The following is a 16,615-nucleotide window of genomic DNA, read 5'->3' on the forward strand; positions in this document are numbered from 1 at the left end:
CAAACAATGCCCTTTTTCAAAAGATGCTGGGGGGTACTTTTAATGCTAATGAGCTGACCAGAAATTTCCACTTCTCAAAATGATAACATCCTTCCATGATAGCATGAAGGGCTCAGTCTGATGTGAGGAAGACACCTCAGAGTCGTTCCCAACCCGCAGTGGAGTGAAGCAGGGCACTGTACTTGCACGGACCCTCTTTGGAATATTCTCCCTGCTGACCTACGCATTTGGGTCATCCACTGAAGGCGTCTACCTGCACACCAGAGCTGATGGTAAGCTTTTCGATCTTGCTCGCTTGAGGGCCAAGATCAAAGTTCCAAGAGTCCTCCTGACAGAAATGCTCTTTGCAGACGATGCTGTGCTAGCACCCCATTCTGAGTGACGGCTTCAGCAGCTGGTGAATAGGCTTTCCCATGCCTGCAAGGAGTTTGCTCTCACGATCAGCATGAAGAAGAGGCAGAGGACGAAACAGTGGGCGGCAACCTATGCCTTCACGCCAGGTCCGACCCCTTAGATCAGTGCAAGCTGCGATAGAGAGTGTTTACTTCTCTGAAACCTTATATACGTCATTATATCATTATAAGACGTTTCTAAAAACTTTAGGCCGTGTCCGAAACAGGCTTCCAGAGTGTATTTCCAATGGGGTGAAGTACAGTTATTTGAGGGTAATTAAGAAAATCTATATCAAGACAGGGGCTATGGGACTATGGCAGGATGGGGTAGTGCGAGACTTTGAAGCTAGAGCTGTGTATAAATCGAGACTTCTGTATATACGAGGAGACCTGTGATCTGCTAGCGACAAGTCTGTATACTAAACAAAGTGTTAAGTTTCATTGTTTAAATTTGTTTGTTCAGAATGGATTAAACTTTGGACCCAGTGACTGCATTAAACACCAAAACGTTTTACAACAAAATACGGCTGAGACGCATCTATATAGTAAACCTGACTCCAAAATGCTTAGATTTCTAACCCTGGACATGAATTTGATCAACGCTTTGATGGTTTTTCTCCGAATTTAGTAAATCTTAGTCTGTACGGGCGATTCACAAAAAAGTGCAGTGCGCCACCAAAAGCTTGTCACAGAGAGGCCTTTTCGTAGTGCATTATGGGACAAAAATTCGACAAAGTCTCATTCGTTAACTGCGATGTGCGCGGGGAAGTTCAATTTTTTCCGGACACATGTATCTGTTTATCTTGGTTGAAAATTTAGCATCTGTTATTACAAATGGGTGTTAAGCAGTCAAACTGATGGTTTTCTGTGGTGCAGGGAAAGACTCAATCAATCAAATGTACCCAAGTTGTGTACCAAAGAGCGCTCAATCGCGGCAGCGTATCGGCCGTAAAATTGCATGAAAAGTGGCTTGTCTGCAGCAAAATCTTGTTGACGCACTAAATTGTGAACTCCCCGTATTATTTGGGGGTAAGCAGTCTGTTATTACATGTGAATGCTTCGTTGGTAGACGCATGCACTATGGTGTACTATTTACGACACACCTCACCGCCTCTTCCACGAGCAACGCAGCTCCATGACGCGACGACACGACAGCTCCCTGGCACTTGACGTCGTGTTGATCTGTCGCCCTGTTGCCATTACTTTTGTGCACACACAGTGCGTCGTGTCGTGTGTGTACAACAGTAATAACAAAGAAACTACGACACAAGGGAGCTGTCAAGCTGTCGCGTCCTTTAGTTTCGTCGCTTGTAGAAGAGGCAACGGGGTGTGTCGTAAATACAGTCATTTGCAAAAGTTAAAGACCACCTGGAATTTTATTGGTATTTCTGTCACTGGGCCTGCATTACATTGTCTCATTGAATGATTACTTCACATGATTGCACAGTGGTGCATAACATCTGTGTAGTGCTATATACCTATTTGAATGACATTATTTGCAAAGGCAGGTCTTGTATGACATTTTGTCTGTAGGGCAGCATGGGTTTAAAAAAGCCAGTCTAAGGAATCAGAAATAAAGGAGGGAACAGTGAATATTAGACTGTTAACGTTTCAAATCATGGAAATGTAGTAAAAAATGTTCAAAAAAGGTACTAAGGTTACACATTGAAAATAAACACAAGTTGCCATGATTGATTAGTTTGAGTTTGGTTTTCCTTCAGGCTAATGCATTTTCTACGGGTGGTCCTAAACTTTTGCAAATGACTGTAGTACACCATAGTACCTGTCGTTGCCTCTGTAATGGGGGGGTTAAAATGAAGTTTCAATAATAACTAAAAATACTAATGAACTCAGTAATGGAATGACAAATTTCACATCTGCGTGGACTTGTCCATGTGCATAATTTTGAGATACAAAGCATTATATCTACGGTGATTTAAAAAGAAAGGGATACATTGATATTTTGATGCAACAAAACATTGCTAAATTGTAATTAAACTTCTAGGCCAAATGTAGCGCATTTGGTAAAAAGTGAAAATAAGGTATAAGGTACAGGTCCAACCACATTTTTAATGGCAGCCATGTCTCTTAAAGGACGATGGCATGCAATGCCTCAACATCTTTTCCTTATCGACATACGTTAGAATTTTCTTGCCTTAATATGCATGGATATGAATGAAAGTTCGGCCGCATCCGAATCACTTGGCTACGGCTAGAAATTACACACGAATCTATGGTTGTGGCCGCAGGCAGTTCCCATAATAGAGTCATGTGCAATTTCAAGCCACAGCCAAGTGATTTGGACGCGGCCTTCCACTTTGCTCCCAACGACCCTGAATGTCGACGCGACACGCAGAGTGGCACATTTTCCGTGTCAGATTTCGTGAGGCAACAGTCCCACTGAATGTGACCGCAGCAGATGCACACCTCTCGCTCCCTGGATAACAAGAAGTAGAAAAAACCATGGCGGAAATGAAGTCAAACAACATACTTTCCGAGGACTTCAAAGATATCATCAATCATGGTAAAAATATTTGGAGAAGGAAACCATCTATGAGGGATTTGCTACTGTGGCTTGTCATAGTGGGTATGACGTACCTAATGCTTGCGTTTTTCATCACTGGCCGTGTAAAGGTGAGAACATTCTAGCGAAATTTAAGGCGTTCTTTTATTTTAATTATTATTTATTGGTGTACAAAAACAAAGAACGGCAAACAGCAAATAGCTGAAAGGTTGAAAGAAATTTACACATTGAAAATAATAAAATAAAGATTTCAAAAGGGGTTTTAAAAATTACAGATGAGTAAACTTGCTGAATACAAGGCCTTAAGAGGGGTTAAACTAGATTTTAAAAATAGAAACCGTGGTAACAATCAAAATAAGAACTAAAATCAAAATAAAAATGTTTTACAATACACAAAACATTTTAGCTGCCAATGGAGGCAATTTTGGACAGTTATATCAAGATGACGATCTCCGGCGGAGTCCTCGGATACCTGTGTGTTTTTTCAACTAAATAATTAAACTCTTGGCTTCAGAGTTTACATAATTTGGGGGGAATTGTTCTTGTACGCGAGTTTGACTCCCAGAATTCGACGAATACCAAATATAGACTGAACGTTGACGTTCATAATTGACGCGTTCCTGTGCATTACCAGCACACTCTCCACAGTGTGGTCTAGAATCGGTGCTTTAAATAGGACAACCCCTCTGGCTCGGGATTTGTGTTCAGCGTGTATTAGTCCGCCAACTTTCAACCAATCATATCAAGTTGCTGCGAGCTCAAGCCGGTAGAGTATATTTCATTTTGCTGTAGCAAACTGCAAGGCGGGGGGGTCACAGATGTCGGACTATAGAGAGCTCTGTAGTCTGACCATGATGAAGAAGTGGCTGTGGGCGTTGTATCCCACGGATTGAAGACCGGCCGGCTAAAGTCAAAAGCTTATTTCATTTTCTCAGTGAGTTGACATTAATTTTGCACAAACCTATAGGAACAAACCTTCCTCTATAGTGCCTAGACTCAACATACAAAGTTCTGGAATGGTGTTTAGTATGTGGCCGTTTGGTCACACGCTTATTACTTGTTAGAGGTTAAGTTAAATTTCAATTGCAGCAGCTCGATTTTCCCAATGACAGACATTAATAATTAATGTTGACGAGATAACCTCTTATCTCTAATGATTTAAAACATTCTCCTAATGTCAAACCGCGCTGTAAAAAAAATGGCGTCCACATTTTGCAGATGTTATTCACACAAATAATCTCTCCATTTTGCGGATACCACTTACCAGTATTATATTTCATAGAACACAACAAATTGCTTGCCGAGGAAATGAATCGTGACGACTTTGAATCAGTTTTCATTGTCTCCAGTTAATCTATCACAACAGCTTTGAATCAGTTTTCATTGTCTCCAGGTAATCTATCACAACAGTCTGTCCTTCCATTGAGTTGGATCGATATGATACATAACCAGAAAATCGATGCACACATAAATGTTCCAAAAAAAATGTGGGAAAAGCAGACATTGATTTTTACATGCCCGCTCACGCCCATCATTAAGCGTGTTTGGAACAGGTGCCATAGGGAAGAAAGAGAGCAGGAACTCTGTAAACCACAGTTCGTGGCAAATTGAAGTTCATGCCCGTAACATGTAAATGGTTGATACAAGACGTAAACAGTTTTGAATTTAAAAAAAGGAAAGACATTGCACCACCACCAGATGATTTTACTGCGTAAAGTGCAACAGTTTGGACACTCAAGGGCAATATGATGCTTGGTTTGCATATTAGTCTCTTTTTATGATTTTGCGGCGGATCGTTGTAAAAGTGGACGTTGGTATTTGGGCTGTTAGACAACTAACCATGAATAAACATCTAGATAAGTTTATTAATTCAGCCATCTTCTTGAACTATAAAAATACACTATTAGGTAAGCAAGGCCGGATATGATTGTTCTGCCCTGTGTAGGACCATTTGCAAAAAGTTCAACTTCTTCAAAACTACTACTGTAGAGAATCATTCACACTTGACGTGGTTTCATTGCATTTGCATTCCCGCTGTCCGCCTTGAGTAGAAGCACCCCCTCATTGGTTGAAAAGAGCCATATCGGTCGGAGGTGTGCATTTCGTTGGTATAGCGACGCGACAGTAATGTGTGCATTTCCTAGTCGTTCGTGAACCAGCGAATGTCAGTTCCGACCAAAAGAGCATCCGTTGCTCTAGAAAACAGCTGTTGAGGTTCTTGTTTATCAACTACAAACCACAAGCGCTGTGTTTAATGAACGATTTTAAGAATGGAGTCCATACCACTTTTCTCTCATTCCCTGCGATGAGAAGGGAAATAAATAGTTGTTGCTAAATCACGATTAAGTATCCAAAGCACGTTCTTTCATTTTCAAAGCTTTTTACTAACCACGCACAAAAACCTTCGTTGAAAACCACGGATGAGGCAGAGCTTATCAGAAAATGTTGGGGAAGGGAGTTACCACTAAAAGACCCCCTCCCCTTCCCCGGTCAAAGAGTGCATGGGGAGATCAGGCATTTAAAAACAATTTGTCTCTTTCATTCCAGTTGTCGCATCCGAAACCATCTCAAAGAAAGTTCTCCGCACGTATGCGTGACGAACGAAATATCGACTCCAATGCCCCCGCTAAACTGCCGATTGTTACTTCCCCAGCAACAACTTCAAATCCAACGGTCGCCCGAAAATCCTTTTTCTACATCCAGTACCCTAAGGCAAGTTACAACGTATGTGATCGGCTGGCGATATACATCGAAGTGAGAGACGGTAACAACAAGACGAAGACTAGAGGAGGTGACTTTATGTGGCCATACCTGCAAACAGTCTCACTACGCGCTAGTACCCCGGCAGACAAGGTGATCGACCATGATAATGGCTCATACACCGCCCTCTTCACGCTTCACTGGGCGGGGGAAATCGAGCCATTTGTACGGTTAGTCCTCAGCTCTGAGGAGGCTTATTTCGTACGCAGCATCAGGGACCGAATACCTTATAGGTTTGCCTACGACGCTAAGTTCACCGACGGCAAAACCAGCGAAGTGACACCGTGCCACATTACAAAAGATATGTACGTCGATAAAGCAGCGAAAGGGTTGTTATTCGTGAAGAAAGCGGAAGTGTGTGATTTTTCTGATCCTAGGGCAGGTTCAACTTGGTATTGCCTCAAGCCAAAATCTCTCTCCTGTTCCCATCGCAGTAATCATCGAGGGAGCCCAGAAAGGGGAAACAGCTACCTTCAACAAGCGTTGCTTCACAAAAAAGTATCGTTAGCCAAGTGAGTATAGGCTATCTACTGATAGCCAACTTATTATGACAAGATTAGTTAAATATCACATAGAGCTCACAGCCCGCCATCGACCCGATTGAACTCAAAGGAGAAAGTTCACAGAGTGGAAATCAGTCACATAACCTGTATATTGCACATAAAAAGAGCGCACTTACTCTTGGCAAGAGTTGATTATCCGACCAACCTTTTGCTTTGATTGTTTTTTGATCAGTTTATCTGTTTGTTTTATATTTCGCTTGTTTTTCTTCCAGGCCAGAGATGTTGAAGAACACTGGCAACGTAAGAACGGTCAAAGTGATGTCTAAAGGTATTTTTAGCATTATAATTTTGTAGATAAGGTGGCTCTGACGGGATATCTAAGACATCGCACATTTCACGCCCCCGCATGCACCTTTCTGACTTGTCTTGCATGACATGTCGTGTAAGACTCGTTGCTTCTCAGTTACTGCGATGTTTCCAGCAGCTTCAGAAATCAGAGACCCCTATGATAATACGCGCCTCCAAACAAGAGATTATTGCCAATGCTTAGATATTTCTTATTTTGTAACTGTGACTATATTTCAGTGGGCATTTGTTTTTCTTTTCAGTATCACCGAGCCTTCTAGAACCCCAAGAATGAATGCAAATGAATTTCAACATCAAATATCTGTGGTACTTTCATTTTGACAAGCTATAAAGTCGCTTTGAAATCACGTTGTGCTCTGTTCTAAAAATGCATCATCACAGGAGTTAAGTTCAACGGTGAAATCGTACAGTACCATCATTCATTTTGACCTTGTGGCAATTCTTCCATTTTAACAGGAGTTTTACGAAATAATGGTTTCTTTTCTGTCGTGTGGTTTTTAAACCGTTGTAGTTTCCTTTCCTCCAGCTTTTCAACTCGTTGTTGTCCACCTGTTGTAAGCTTCAACCCTCTCCCTACTCTAAGTCCCCATTCTCTCCTCCCCATCCACCTTTTCCCCTGCTCTTTAATTCCTTCCTTTTCAAGTTGTTCACTACAGTATAGTCTCTATTCCATTAGAATTTGTCATGATCGTACAATTACATTCAATAACTATTTCAGTTTGAAGTATGTTTCACAGAATACACAATATTTAATCTGTATTTTTAATGTTTTACTGATTTCAACGACGAAGAATGTGAAATCATGTTTTACGATTTACAAGATGAGAATAAATAAAGTAATTTAATTGAAATGTTTATCTGGTAGAAATCCCATAGAAACCTCAAGGGTTGCAATGGCAGCTCCATCGAAAACTGCTAGGATTTCACAACAAATTAAAACCAGGTCCTCAACGTTTGGTACTTTTCAGTGAGTGACTCTGCTTGTCTGGATTTACCACATTGCAATCCTGGTCTTCCACCCAAGCGAGCCGACCACTCCGCCGGATATTACTTCAAAGATTTATGGAAGTCAAAGGTTTGCCTTGCCAGAGAACTCCAATTGAAGGAAACTATCGAGTGCCTTCGAAATAAGCATTTGTTTTTCATCGGTGACTCCACCATAAGACAGTGGTTCTGGTATCTTGTCTCACACACTGGACAAACCATGAAGGAGCATATTACATCGACTGAAGCGGGAGTCAGGCGAGTGTATGGACACGCTTTTGACAACGCCCACAACATTACGCTGGATTTTCGATTTCATGACTACCCACTTATTGGTGACTGGATTAGTACAAGTGTTATCTACTCTGCAGTTGACTTGATTGACAGTCTGCCAGGCGGGAGGGACACAGTGCTAGGTTTTACCATGTGTGCTCACTTTACATTCACGAATCTGACCTATTATTTATCTCGATTGGAACCCATTAGAGATGCCATTGTACGACTTCAGACGAGAGGCACTGGAAAAGCTACCGTTATTATCAAGTCGGCGAACACTGGCACTCTACAGGTAACACCTGTAAACACCGAACTGCTCTGTTACGATCTTGATCTAACGATGAGGGCGTTTTTCAGGGAAGTTCCTAACGTCACCATTATTGACGTTTGGGACATGACTCTAAGCCACAGAGGTGGATATAACATACATCCCAGTAAATTGGTCGTCGGAGAAGAAGTCAACTTGTTCCTGAACTTTGTTTGCAGCAAGAGAGCCTAAAAGTTGACCCCTTGTGGCAGGCTTCCGGAACTCTTGGATAGGAAAAATAACATAAGTGTCCATGTGTGTGTGTATAGCACACTTTGACCTTTGGGTAAGAAATAGCTAAAGGTCATGTATGATTTATGAATATTGTTACGATCCGAAAAACTCAGAACTATTTAATTATTGAGAAACTTGAATATTCTCCGATGCAACAAAGAAATCAAACAAGATCACACTGATATGAGGAACAAATAAACAAATATGATTAGGCCTAAATGAGAACGTTACACTTAGAAAATAGTAACAAACAAAATGTTGTTTGGAACTAGTTTACATTGATAAGGAATATCTCATATAAACAAGATGTTCTTACGGGCGAGAACTTGGCAAGGCACTACCGGTGAAGAATGCTGGACTCCACAGATGGCGAAAAAGAGTTCAGTTCTTGACGGTGCAAAAATGAGCTGCAACGGGGACGAAGACCGCGTCCAATAAGAATGACCAGGCTCGACACGAAACGGTGAGGGCGTGCTGCCCGTTGCAAATACGAGACCTGATGTTAACACAATTAAACTGGAACTGGATTCACTTCAAAAACTGTTTTTTCCGGATCAAAATTCAGGTCTGTACTTCACTTGGTCTGGCCGAACCTTTCTTACAAGTGTTGCTCCACAATTCTTCATGATGACACCGCAGAGGAAGGACGCCTCTGCACTGAGCTCCGGGTTTTCTGTGTGTTCCCTCCACGGTGTGTAGCTAACGATACCCAAAGCTACGAGGCAGTAAAAGGATGGACACTGCTGCGGGTGTTGTTCCTCATGCACTCCGTAGATTCGGGAGAGTGAAAATTGATAAAACTAATGCCGTGTGGATCGGTGGTAACAAGGGGCGTCAGAAACGTCCCTGAGGACAGTTTTAGAGCCTTGGTTATTGATTTCATAGTCAATCTTGATGAAATAAAGTGTTAGATGCTACTGCCACTTTAGTATATCACTGATCCAAGAGAAACCTTACGGTTATGGGTCGAGTCACAATAGTTAAGTCTCTTATTTTATCTTTACTTTTTTGATCTTGTCTTTTCCAGACCCAGCCCCAGACATAATTAGGAATCTAAATGTTATGCTGTATAAATTTATTTGGAGGGGGTCGATAGAATCGCAAGGAATCAGATGATTCAAGACTATAAGCATGGTAGTGTAAAGATGGTTGATTTAAGTTTATCTATAAAAGCTTTAAAGTGTACATGGATTCGTAGATTCGTGGATATTTTTGTTTCATAAGATGAGTGATATCCAGAATGTTCTGTCTATTGAAGGCGGCCATCTTGGCGTTACTCGCCTTTTTTCAGCGAGCCAGGTAGGCAAACTGTTTTTGGATTGATGTTTTAAAAGCTTGGAGTTTTTTTACTCGGTGTCGTATTTCTTCTCAAGCGAATGAAGTACTTGTCTAGGTTTTGTGGTATAACCATAATATTATGATGTATATTTTATTAACACTGGGCTAACAAAGGAGTTAATTTTGAAGGCGATCGTTTAGACAGTGAGGGTCATTTTTTAATCTTAGACGATTTTATCAGAAAATTTGACGTCAAGACAAATTGTTTGGAGTATGGGGGAGATATCAATACAGTTAAAAAATTTTTCGTCGCACACTGTCACAGGTCAACTGCAATGTATGCTTTCCTTTTATTCCTTTTAATTTTAGGTCACTTCTGTTGGATGAAAAAAGGCTCTACTCGTGTCTACCGTATTCTGACCTCTGCAACGAAGGTTGTTCATAGGTTTACTGATAGATGGGAAACGAAATCGGTTTGTAACCTTCCTCGCACGGAATGGTTGAATTTATGTAGCCTACCTTTCTTTTAACGTGTGATACTAAACTGCGGTGGTTTCAATATAGACTAACTCAAAGAATATTGGCTGTAGATTGGTATTTGCTGAAAAAAGGGAAAAGGGACAACGATTTGTGTTCTTTTTGTCAAGTTGAAAGTGAAACTTTGTTACATCTCCTTTGCACTTGCCAGGTCTCCACTTTGTTTTGGAACCTTATTAGTGATTGGTTGAAAAATATGTTGAAAATTCAGATGCAATTGGATAACCAAACTATCCTTTTCGCAACTACTTATAATTCCAGGAGTGTACTAAATTTAATTCTTTTGCTTGGCCGCTTTCATATCTACAAAATGAAAATGAATGGAGGCTTACCTTCGTTTGTACTGTTTAGAGACGATTTAAAAAGATATTATGCTTATGAAAAATTATGAAAAAAATTTTTTACCACCAATGGTAAAATGGACACTTTCTCCTTGCTATTTAATTACCTATTACAAATTGACTGCTTGTATGTTTCTTTTCTTGATTTTATGTGACATGCAAGAGAAATATTAATAAAGGCCCTGAGTGGGAAAAAAGTGTCGCTCCACAGACGACTCGCTACCACAGGTTGAAATGGTGCAGAACTCAACAAGTGAGAGACTTCTCACAGCCTGCATACGGTAGAATTGACTGCTTGTATGTTCATTGGCTGGGTTTAAAGAATGACGAATTCTGGGCTTCCACTTATTATGAGAGAGCAGTCCCTACATATGCCAATTTTCCTTTTGCTCTTAATAAAATATGACAGAAGTTAATCCTAATCGAGGAAAGGGTGAGATAAAAACAAGAACAAATCAACACCAAAGAGTAAATAGCATGTGCTTTACAAGCACGGGGACAGAAATGAAAGAAAACAGTAAAGGCGCCCTCTATAAACACCATGAAGCAAAGGGCGACAGCACACGACACGTCGCGTCGTGTGTCTAGTCGTGCGTCGCGTCGTACTTCAGGCGACGTAATAGGCGATGCGCAATACTATCGTGTATGGTGTACTATTTACGACAAACATTTGAGACTTTGAGAGTGTGAGTGTATTATAACCAAACGTCTGGTGAATCAAGACAAACTGTCTAAAGTTCGTCCGCTACTTAACATTGTAGTTCTGTTGTTTCGTAGTATCTATAAGCCCGGACGAAACCTCTCAGCGGATGAGACTATGATATATAGGCCTAATTGGTTTTAAACAGTACATACCACGCAAGTCAGCCAAGTATGGCTTGAAATGTTTTTCCTTGAACGAGTCTCAAACCGGTTAGGCCTACACATGTGACTAGAAGGTGTTTACTGGATCCAAGGCTCCATCAGACCAAATCATCTCGCACTCTGTTGCGCACGCTGAAACCATCCACCCAACCTTTTAGTATCAGGCCAAGTTGTCGTCGACCTACCGAAAGGGCTGGAAAACAAGGGACATGTTGTTTTCATAGACAATTGGTACACTAGCCCCGCTCTTGTGCACAAATTGTCCCAGCTAGGGTTTGGGCTCGTGGAACTGTGTGCTATACCACACAAGGCATTCCAGACAGTGCAAACCCTAAGAAGGTCCCCGACAGATCCACCCCAGTTTTTTTTCTCTAAAGAGGGGCAACTATGTGTTGTTTGGCAGGATGCCCAAAACGTGTAGCAGTTCTGACTAATTATGGCGACTGCAAAAGTGACCCTTTCAGACATTCGTTGCAAAAAAAAAAGTTCCACTGGATGTTGTACAATCCAAAGACCTGCCGTCGTGAACGATTATAAGTACATGGGCGGAAGTGACTTATTATCACAAATGTGTCAGTACTACACGCACCATCATAGATCCCTGACATGGTGGAAACGCGTTTCCTTTACAATTCTTGACATCTGTTTGGTTAGTGCTACCATCGTGTACAACAGCATCCCCACAAAGCGTCCGCGCACTAGCTTGGATTTCCGGGTCCAGGTCATCAATGCACGGTTGTCCGCCTGCAGGACGAGAAAATCAACACCACCTGCCCCTGAAACTGCACTCCTTTAAAGTGGACATTATCCCGGAAGAAGTAGGCAAAGCCAAAAATGAAAATGTGTTGTTTGCAGTAGGCCTAGGAGAACCCAACGTAAACAGACTCGTGTGATTTTAAGAATTGCCAGAAACCAGTGTGTCTAATGCCATGCTTCGAAACATTTCACGGTATGCGTTAATTAACAAAGACTCGGGTAGTTTAGACAGCTTTTTCCGTGTATGTTGCTTAGTAGCTTTGGGCATGCTGCGTTAGTTCTTCTACCATCTATACTATACGATTGGACAATATTTTAAAAGCTGTCAGTTCAAGCATGGTTCAAGGCTCTGTATGCCCATGGTGGCACCGTACGGAGAGCGAATACCATGTACTGGGTGCATGCAGTCCACTATTCAAGTGAGATTTTCTGGTCAGCTCATTAACATTGAAAGTGCCCCCACAGCATCTTATGAAAAAAAGGAGATTGTTTGGCCCCCAAAATGGTGAGACTGTGTAAATCGTTGCCAGGATCAACTCCCTGGGTCTTTGAGCTTTCATATGAGAGCAGAAGGGCTCAAAACTACAGTTGAAAAATGGTCCTAAGTGCCCGAGAAAGTTGAGGGTTGCCACTTGAAAAAGGGCTGCAATCAGACTTCAGAAAAATCACTTTTCGGGGGGTTATTTTGTTTCGTTGGAATAATAAAAAATGTAATTGGCTAACCCACAAAAAATTGAGAAGATATTGAAAGATTAGGGATATGCAAGTACGGGGGGACGGAAGTGAAGAAAACAGTAAAGGCGCCCTCTATAAACACCATGAAGCAAAGGGCGACAGCACACGACGCGTCACGTCGTGCGTCGCGTCGTGCTTCAGGCGACGACGGCAGATATGAAATTCCTTAGAATACGGACTCAAAACCTTCTGTGTTACATCGGAAGCTGCTGCTGCAGGCATACCCGCCATGTTGGGTGCGGTGTCGGCGCTTGTGGGTTTATTGATGGAAGGTCTCGCCATCGGTGCGTTTGGTGCGCAAGTTTATGCTTTAATAAAATACACCGGTAAAATATTCGAGTATATTGGCCAACACTAAACAAACACAATCGATGAATATATATCCCAGGCCATTAACGATGGCGATATTTCTCACGAAGAATTTGCGCTAATTACCTCTGAGCTCCAAAGTTTAATGAACCCCAATAAAATAACAGATTGCGAGTATCAACAAAACTCCAAAGGGATAATAACAACCAAGAGATCGAAGACTGTGCCAAATAAATGGCAGAAAGTTTGGCGAGCTAAATGTTTCACGAGGAAAAGAAAGTCTGTTGACAGAACTTGGAAAAAACCTTGGCAAAAAACAGGAAGTTCTACAAAGTGGCCAACGGGTTTTGCAGTACGTTACCATAAGAATCAGCAATTTTTTCAGAGAAATATGGAAGGGCTGCGTGAATATAATATAATCAGTGCTTTGAAATATGTAATTGCCGAGCTTTCGGTAACTGAGTACCTTCTCCAAGGCAAGCAGATTCGGTTCTGAATGAACACAAAACCCATAGAACTTGGATTTTTCTGCGTTTATTCAAACCCTTGGGCCTGAAAGAGCGTTGGTTAATTAACTAAAGCTCGAACATTCAAGCTTTCTTTGAAGCAGCAGGATTCAGCTAGCATTAGTGCAGCCAATGATTTTCCGTTTCAATAGGGCAAAGCTAGTACCCCCTTCTCATTATTTAATTAAATGGCTGCCGCAGCCCAAAAGGGCGAGTTTGCGTCGGCTGTACAATTCAAACTTTTTCCTCATGAATAAAAATGTTGATGTAATATTTTGTGCTTTTAAGCAACACTGAACATTAACTTCATCGGTATATTATGACACCTAACTTCATCCTGCCAATGTAACGTAATTTTTCCGCCATCTTCTTTCTTGTAGGAGTCTGTAAATAGATTGACGGTAGACAAAAAGATGGTCCTCTAATGTTGCAGTTTAGTCCACAGTAGTGTATCTCTTTCAATTCCAGAAGCTGTCCTGCTTTAACCTGGGCATGTTGTGCTCACTGAGAGTTCTTCTGATTGCTGGAGAGAGGGAGGGGAATATTTGTCGGAGCACATGATCTCAACCGACATACACTTAATGATGGCGTCCAGCTCACTGAAACTTTCACTGATAACGTTACATAAGAATTCTATTGGAATATGCATTTTTGTAGTAAAACCACGATTCGACATTGTAAAAATGTTCACTGTGCACACAAGACCGATTTCAAAACTCTGAAACTCAAATTTAGAACAGCGTTTTCGTTGAGACTCTAAGTACAAAAAGAAGAAATGTAAAAATTGTGCGAACATCGAAAATGTAGTGTGATTTTTACAATATAATCAAGCAACAGATCTTCTTGCACTTAAAACATGGTGTGTATCAATGGAATAAGTTTTGGGAAAACAAAATATATAAAAACTGCAACTGTTGTATTTTGACTTTTCCATCAGTAAATTGACTCTAAATAGACGCATTTGTTTCTTTTAGTGGTTGAATTGTTCAAAGTATTTTAGAAAGAGAAATATTTGCAACTATTGTGAAGTCGTATGTTCTTGGCGTCAGTACATTACGGGTGATGTTATTCAACTGGCAGATAATCTCTCCATTGCGGTTCCATCACAGATTGAAGGAGTGACGGACTGGCTCATCACGACACACCGAGCCGCACGCGACGATACTCTTAGCCGAGAGCTCCTTGATAACGTGACATGGTCAGGCAGTGGGATGAGGAGCGACAGTTGGTATACGCTTGGAGGTAGGACATGGTAGGGATGAGCACGGATTGATTGCACCGGAAGTCATCCCAGCAACTACTCTCGGAACACCGTAAACGAAAACAGTTTTGACCATGTTCACCTCCATTATTGGGTTCTCCTGGTGCCCAGTTGGCGTAGTTACACAACTGCCCCCTTCACCCGCCTGCATGTTCTTGCCCTTCTCCTTCATGTCGTTACATCCGATCCAGAGATCACCTCGGATAGCATTCATCTTGAACATCTCCAAGATAAATGCATGTTCGTCCGGGGATTCTGGAATCGCTAAGGCACCGTTTATCTTGACACAGATCTCTGATACGGCTTTCCACGGCATTTGCCTCTCTAATAAGAAATGACACGACGTGTTAAATGGAACCCACTCAGCTGAACACGCCTCACTATTGCAAACTGGTACCGCCTAAAAATTGCGACAAAGAGGAAAGAAATCACCATCCTACGTACTCTTTATCTTAAAATCGACTTCTGCAACGTTTCGGTATTCGCCCTTCTGCACTACCTATGCAGTATCTGAAGCCTCAAATAAAAGTAATTCCTATTTCTTACAACAATAAGACGTACTTTTGAGAGGTTGCTACCAAAATCAATCGATAACGAGCACAGATTACCCACGAAAAATCAATTCCGTCTTTCAGGAAGAAAGATGTTACCAAGGCAACTCTGCTTCATTTATTGGTTTTCTTAAATCAGCAGAGGCATTACAGTTCGACCATAATTTATGCTTCAGCTCCACAAAGGAGCGATATTCCCTGAGCAGAAGACCACTGTTCTCCATTTTCCTTTATCTCAGCAGGTTCTTCGTTCACCAAATTTCTGTTGAGGGGACGACCATTGTTTTTCCCATTCCAAGACCCCTCCCCTGCTATACATGTCGCTTAGCACAATTTGTCTGGTTTTCAAGACTGACTCAAGGGCATGGTCCCAATCCGTAACTACCATAAATCAGGGTTATAGCTGAATAGAATGCGAATTTAATCAAGTATACATGAAGGGGTTCCGTACATATATAAGTCCTCTTATTAGTGAAAATGCGGAACATTTTTTACTTGTACCGGTTTGTAACAAATGGGTACAGACACACATAATCGCCACTCAATTCCGTGATGAATTAATGCAAATTATCTGCCAAACAACAGTAATAGTTTGAAATCAATTCCGTTGATATTTCCATGTCAAATAACAAAGGTCAGATGAAATAGGGACCCAAACATTCCACACTTTTGGACCCCTAATTTCTGGAATTACCTACATGGATTCACGTATACATGTACGTCGGTGACACCCTCACATACGGACGTTAGACCAGACGCGAACAGTATGTCTGTAAATGAACATGCGTGGTGCTAATTTGTCTCCATATATGGGAGCTCTATAACCAACTGACAATTATAATGGTACCACAGCCCGCACTATGGTCTTTCAGGCGCTAATAGTGCCAAGCGTAGTTGGACTTACTCTGCCTTCTGTCATGGCCCTGTGTGAAGATTTTCAAGAGCATTTGCTTTTTGGATCTATCCTCTTTCTCTAATTTTCTTTCTCAAAACTTAATTTGTCATTCATTGATCGCATTTGATCAAATCTTACAATCAGTTATAATAGACACTGACTAGGTATTTCCAATTCCTGGCTTAATTTGAAAAGTTTTGAACTTGTTCATGGGAGTTATGTCGTAGATCATACAC

At 41.4% G+C, this 16,615-nt stretch overlaps 1 protein-coding gene and 1 pseudogene across 3 annotated transcripts; one reads left to right on the forward strand and one right to left on the reverse strand.

The window, feature by feature from the left end:
- The first annotated feature begins 2,739 nt into the window (after positions 1–2,739).
- LOC110980143 (NXPE family member 3-like) lies at positions 2,740–10,710 on the forward strand. Of its 3 annotated transcripts, none has more exons than XR_015427411.1 (5): positions 2,740–3,026; positions 5,464–6,188; positions 6,452–6,507; positions 7,514–9,645; positions 9,994–10,710. XR_015427411.1 is itself a non-coding variant. In XM_022236518.2 (4 exons), exons 1-4 carry the CDS (start codon positions 2,856–2,858, stop codon positions 8,302–8,304), a joined length of 1,743 nt encoding a protein of 580 aa, XP_022092210.2. In that variant the 5' UTR covers positions 2,740–2,855; the 3' UTR covers positions 8,305–10,710. The 3 variants fall into 3 exon arrangements, 1 of the variants encoding a protein (XP_022092210.2); XR_015427412.1 differs by having other exon boundaries at positions 7,514–8,398; positions 8,912–10,710; XM_022236518.2 differs by having other exon boundaries at positions 7,514–10,710.
- Positions 10,711–14,668: 3,958 nt separating this feature from the next.
- LOC147797149 (salivary C-type lectin 2-like) lies at positions 14,669–15,249 on the reverse strand (annotated as a pseudogene).
- Between the last annotated feature and the right edge of the window lie 1,366 nt (positions 15,250–16,615).

This window comes from Acanthaster planci, linkage group LG12 (assembly GCF_054643075.1).
Source record: "Acanthaster planci isolate LZ-2023a linkage group LG12, COTS_SCS, whole genome shotgun sequence".
NCBI lineage: Eukaryota > Metazoa > Echinodermata > Asteroidea > Valvatida > Acanthasteridae > Acanthaster > Acanthaster planci.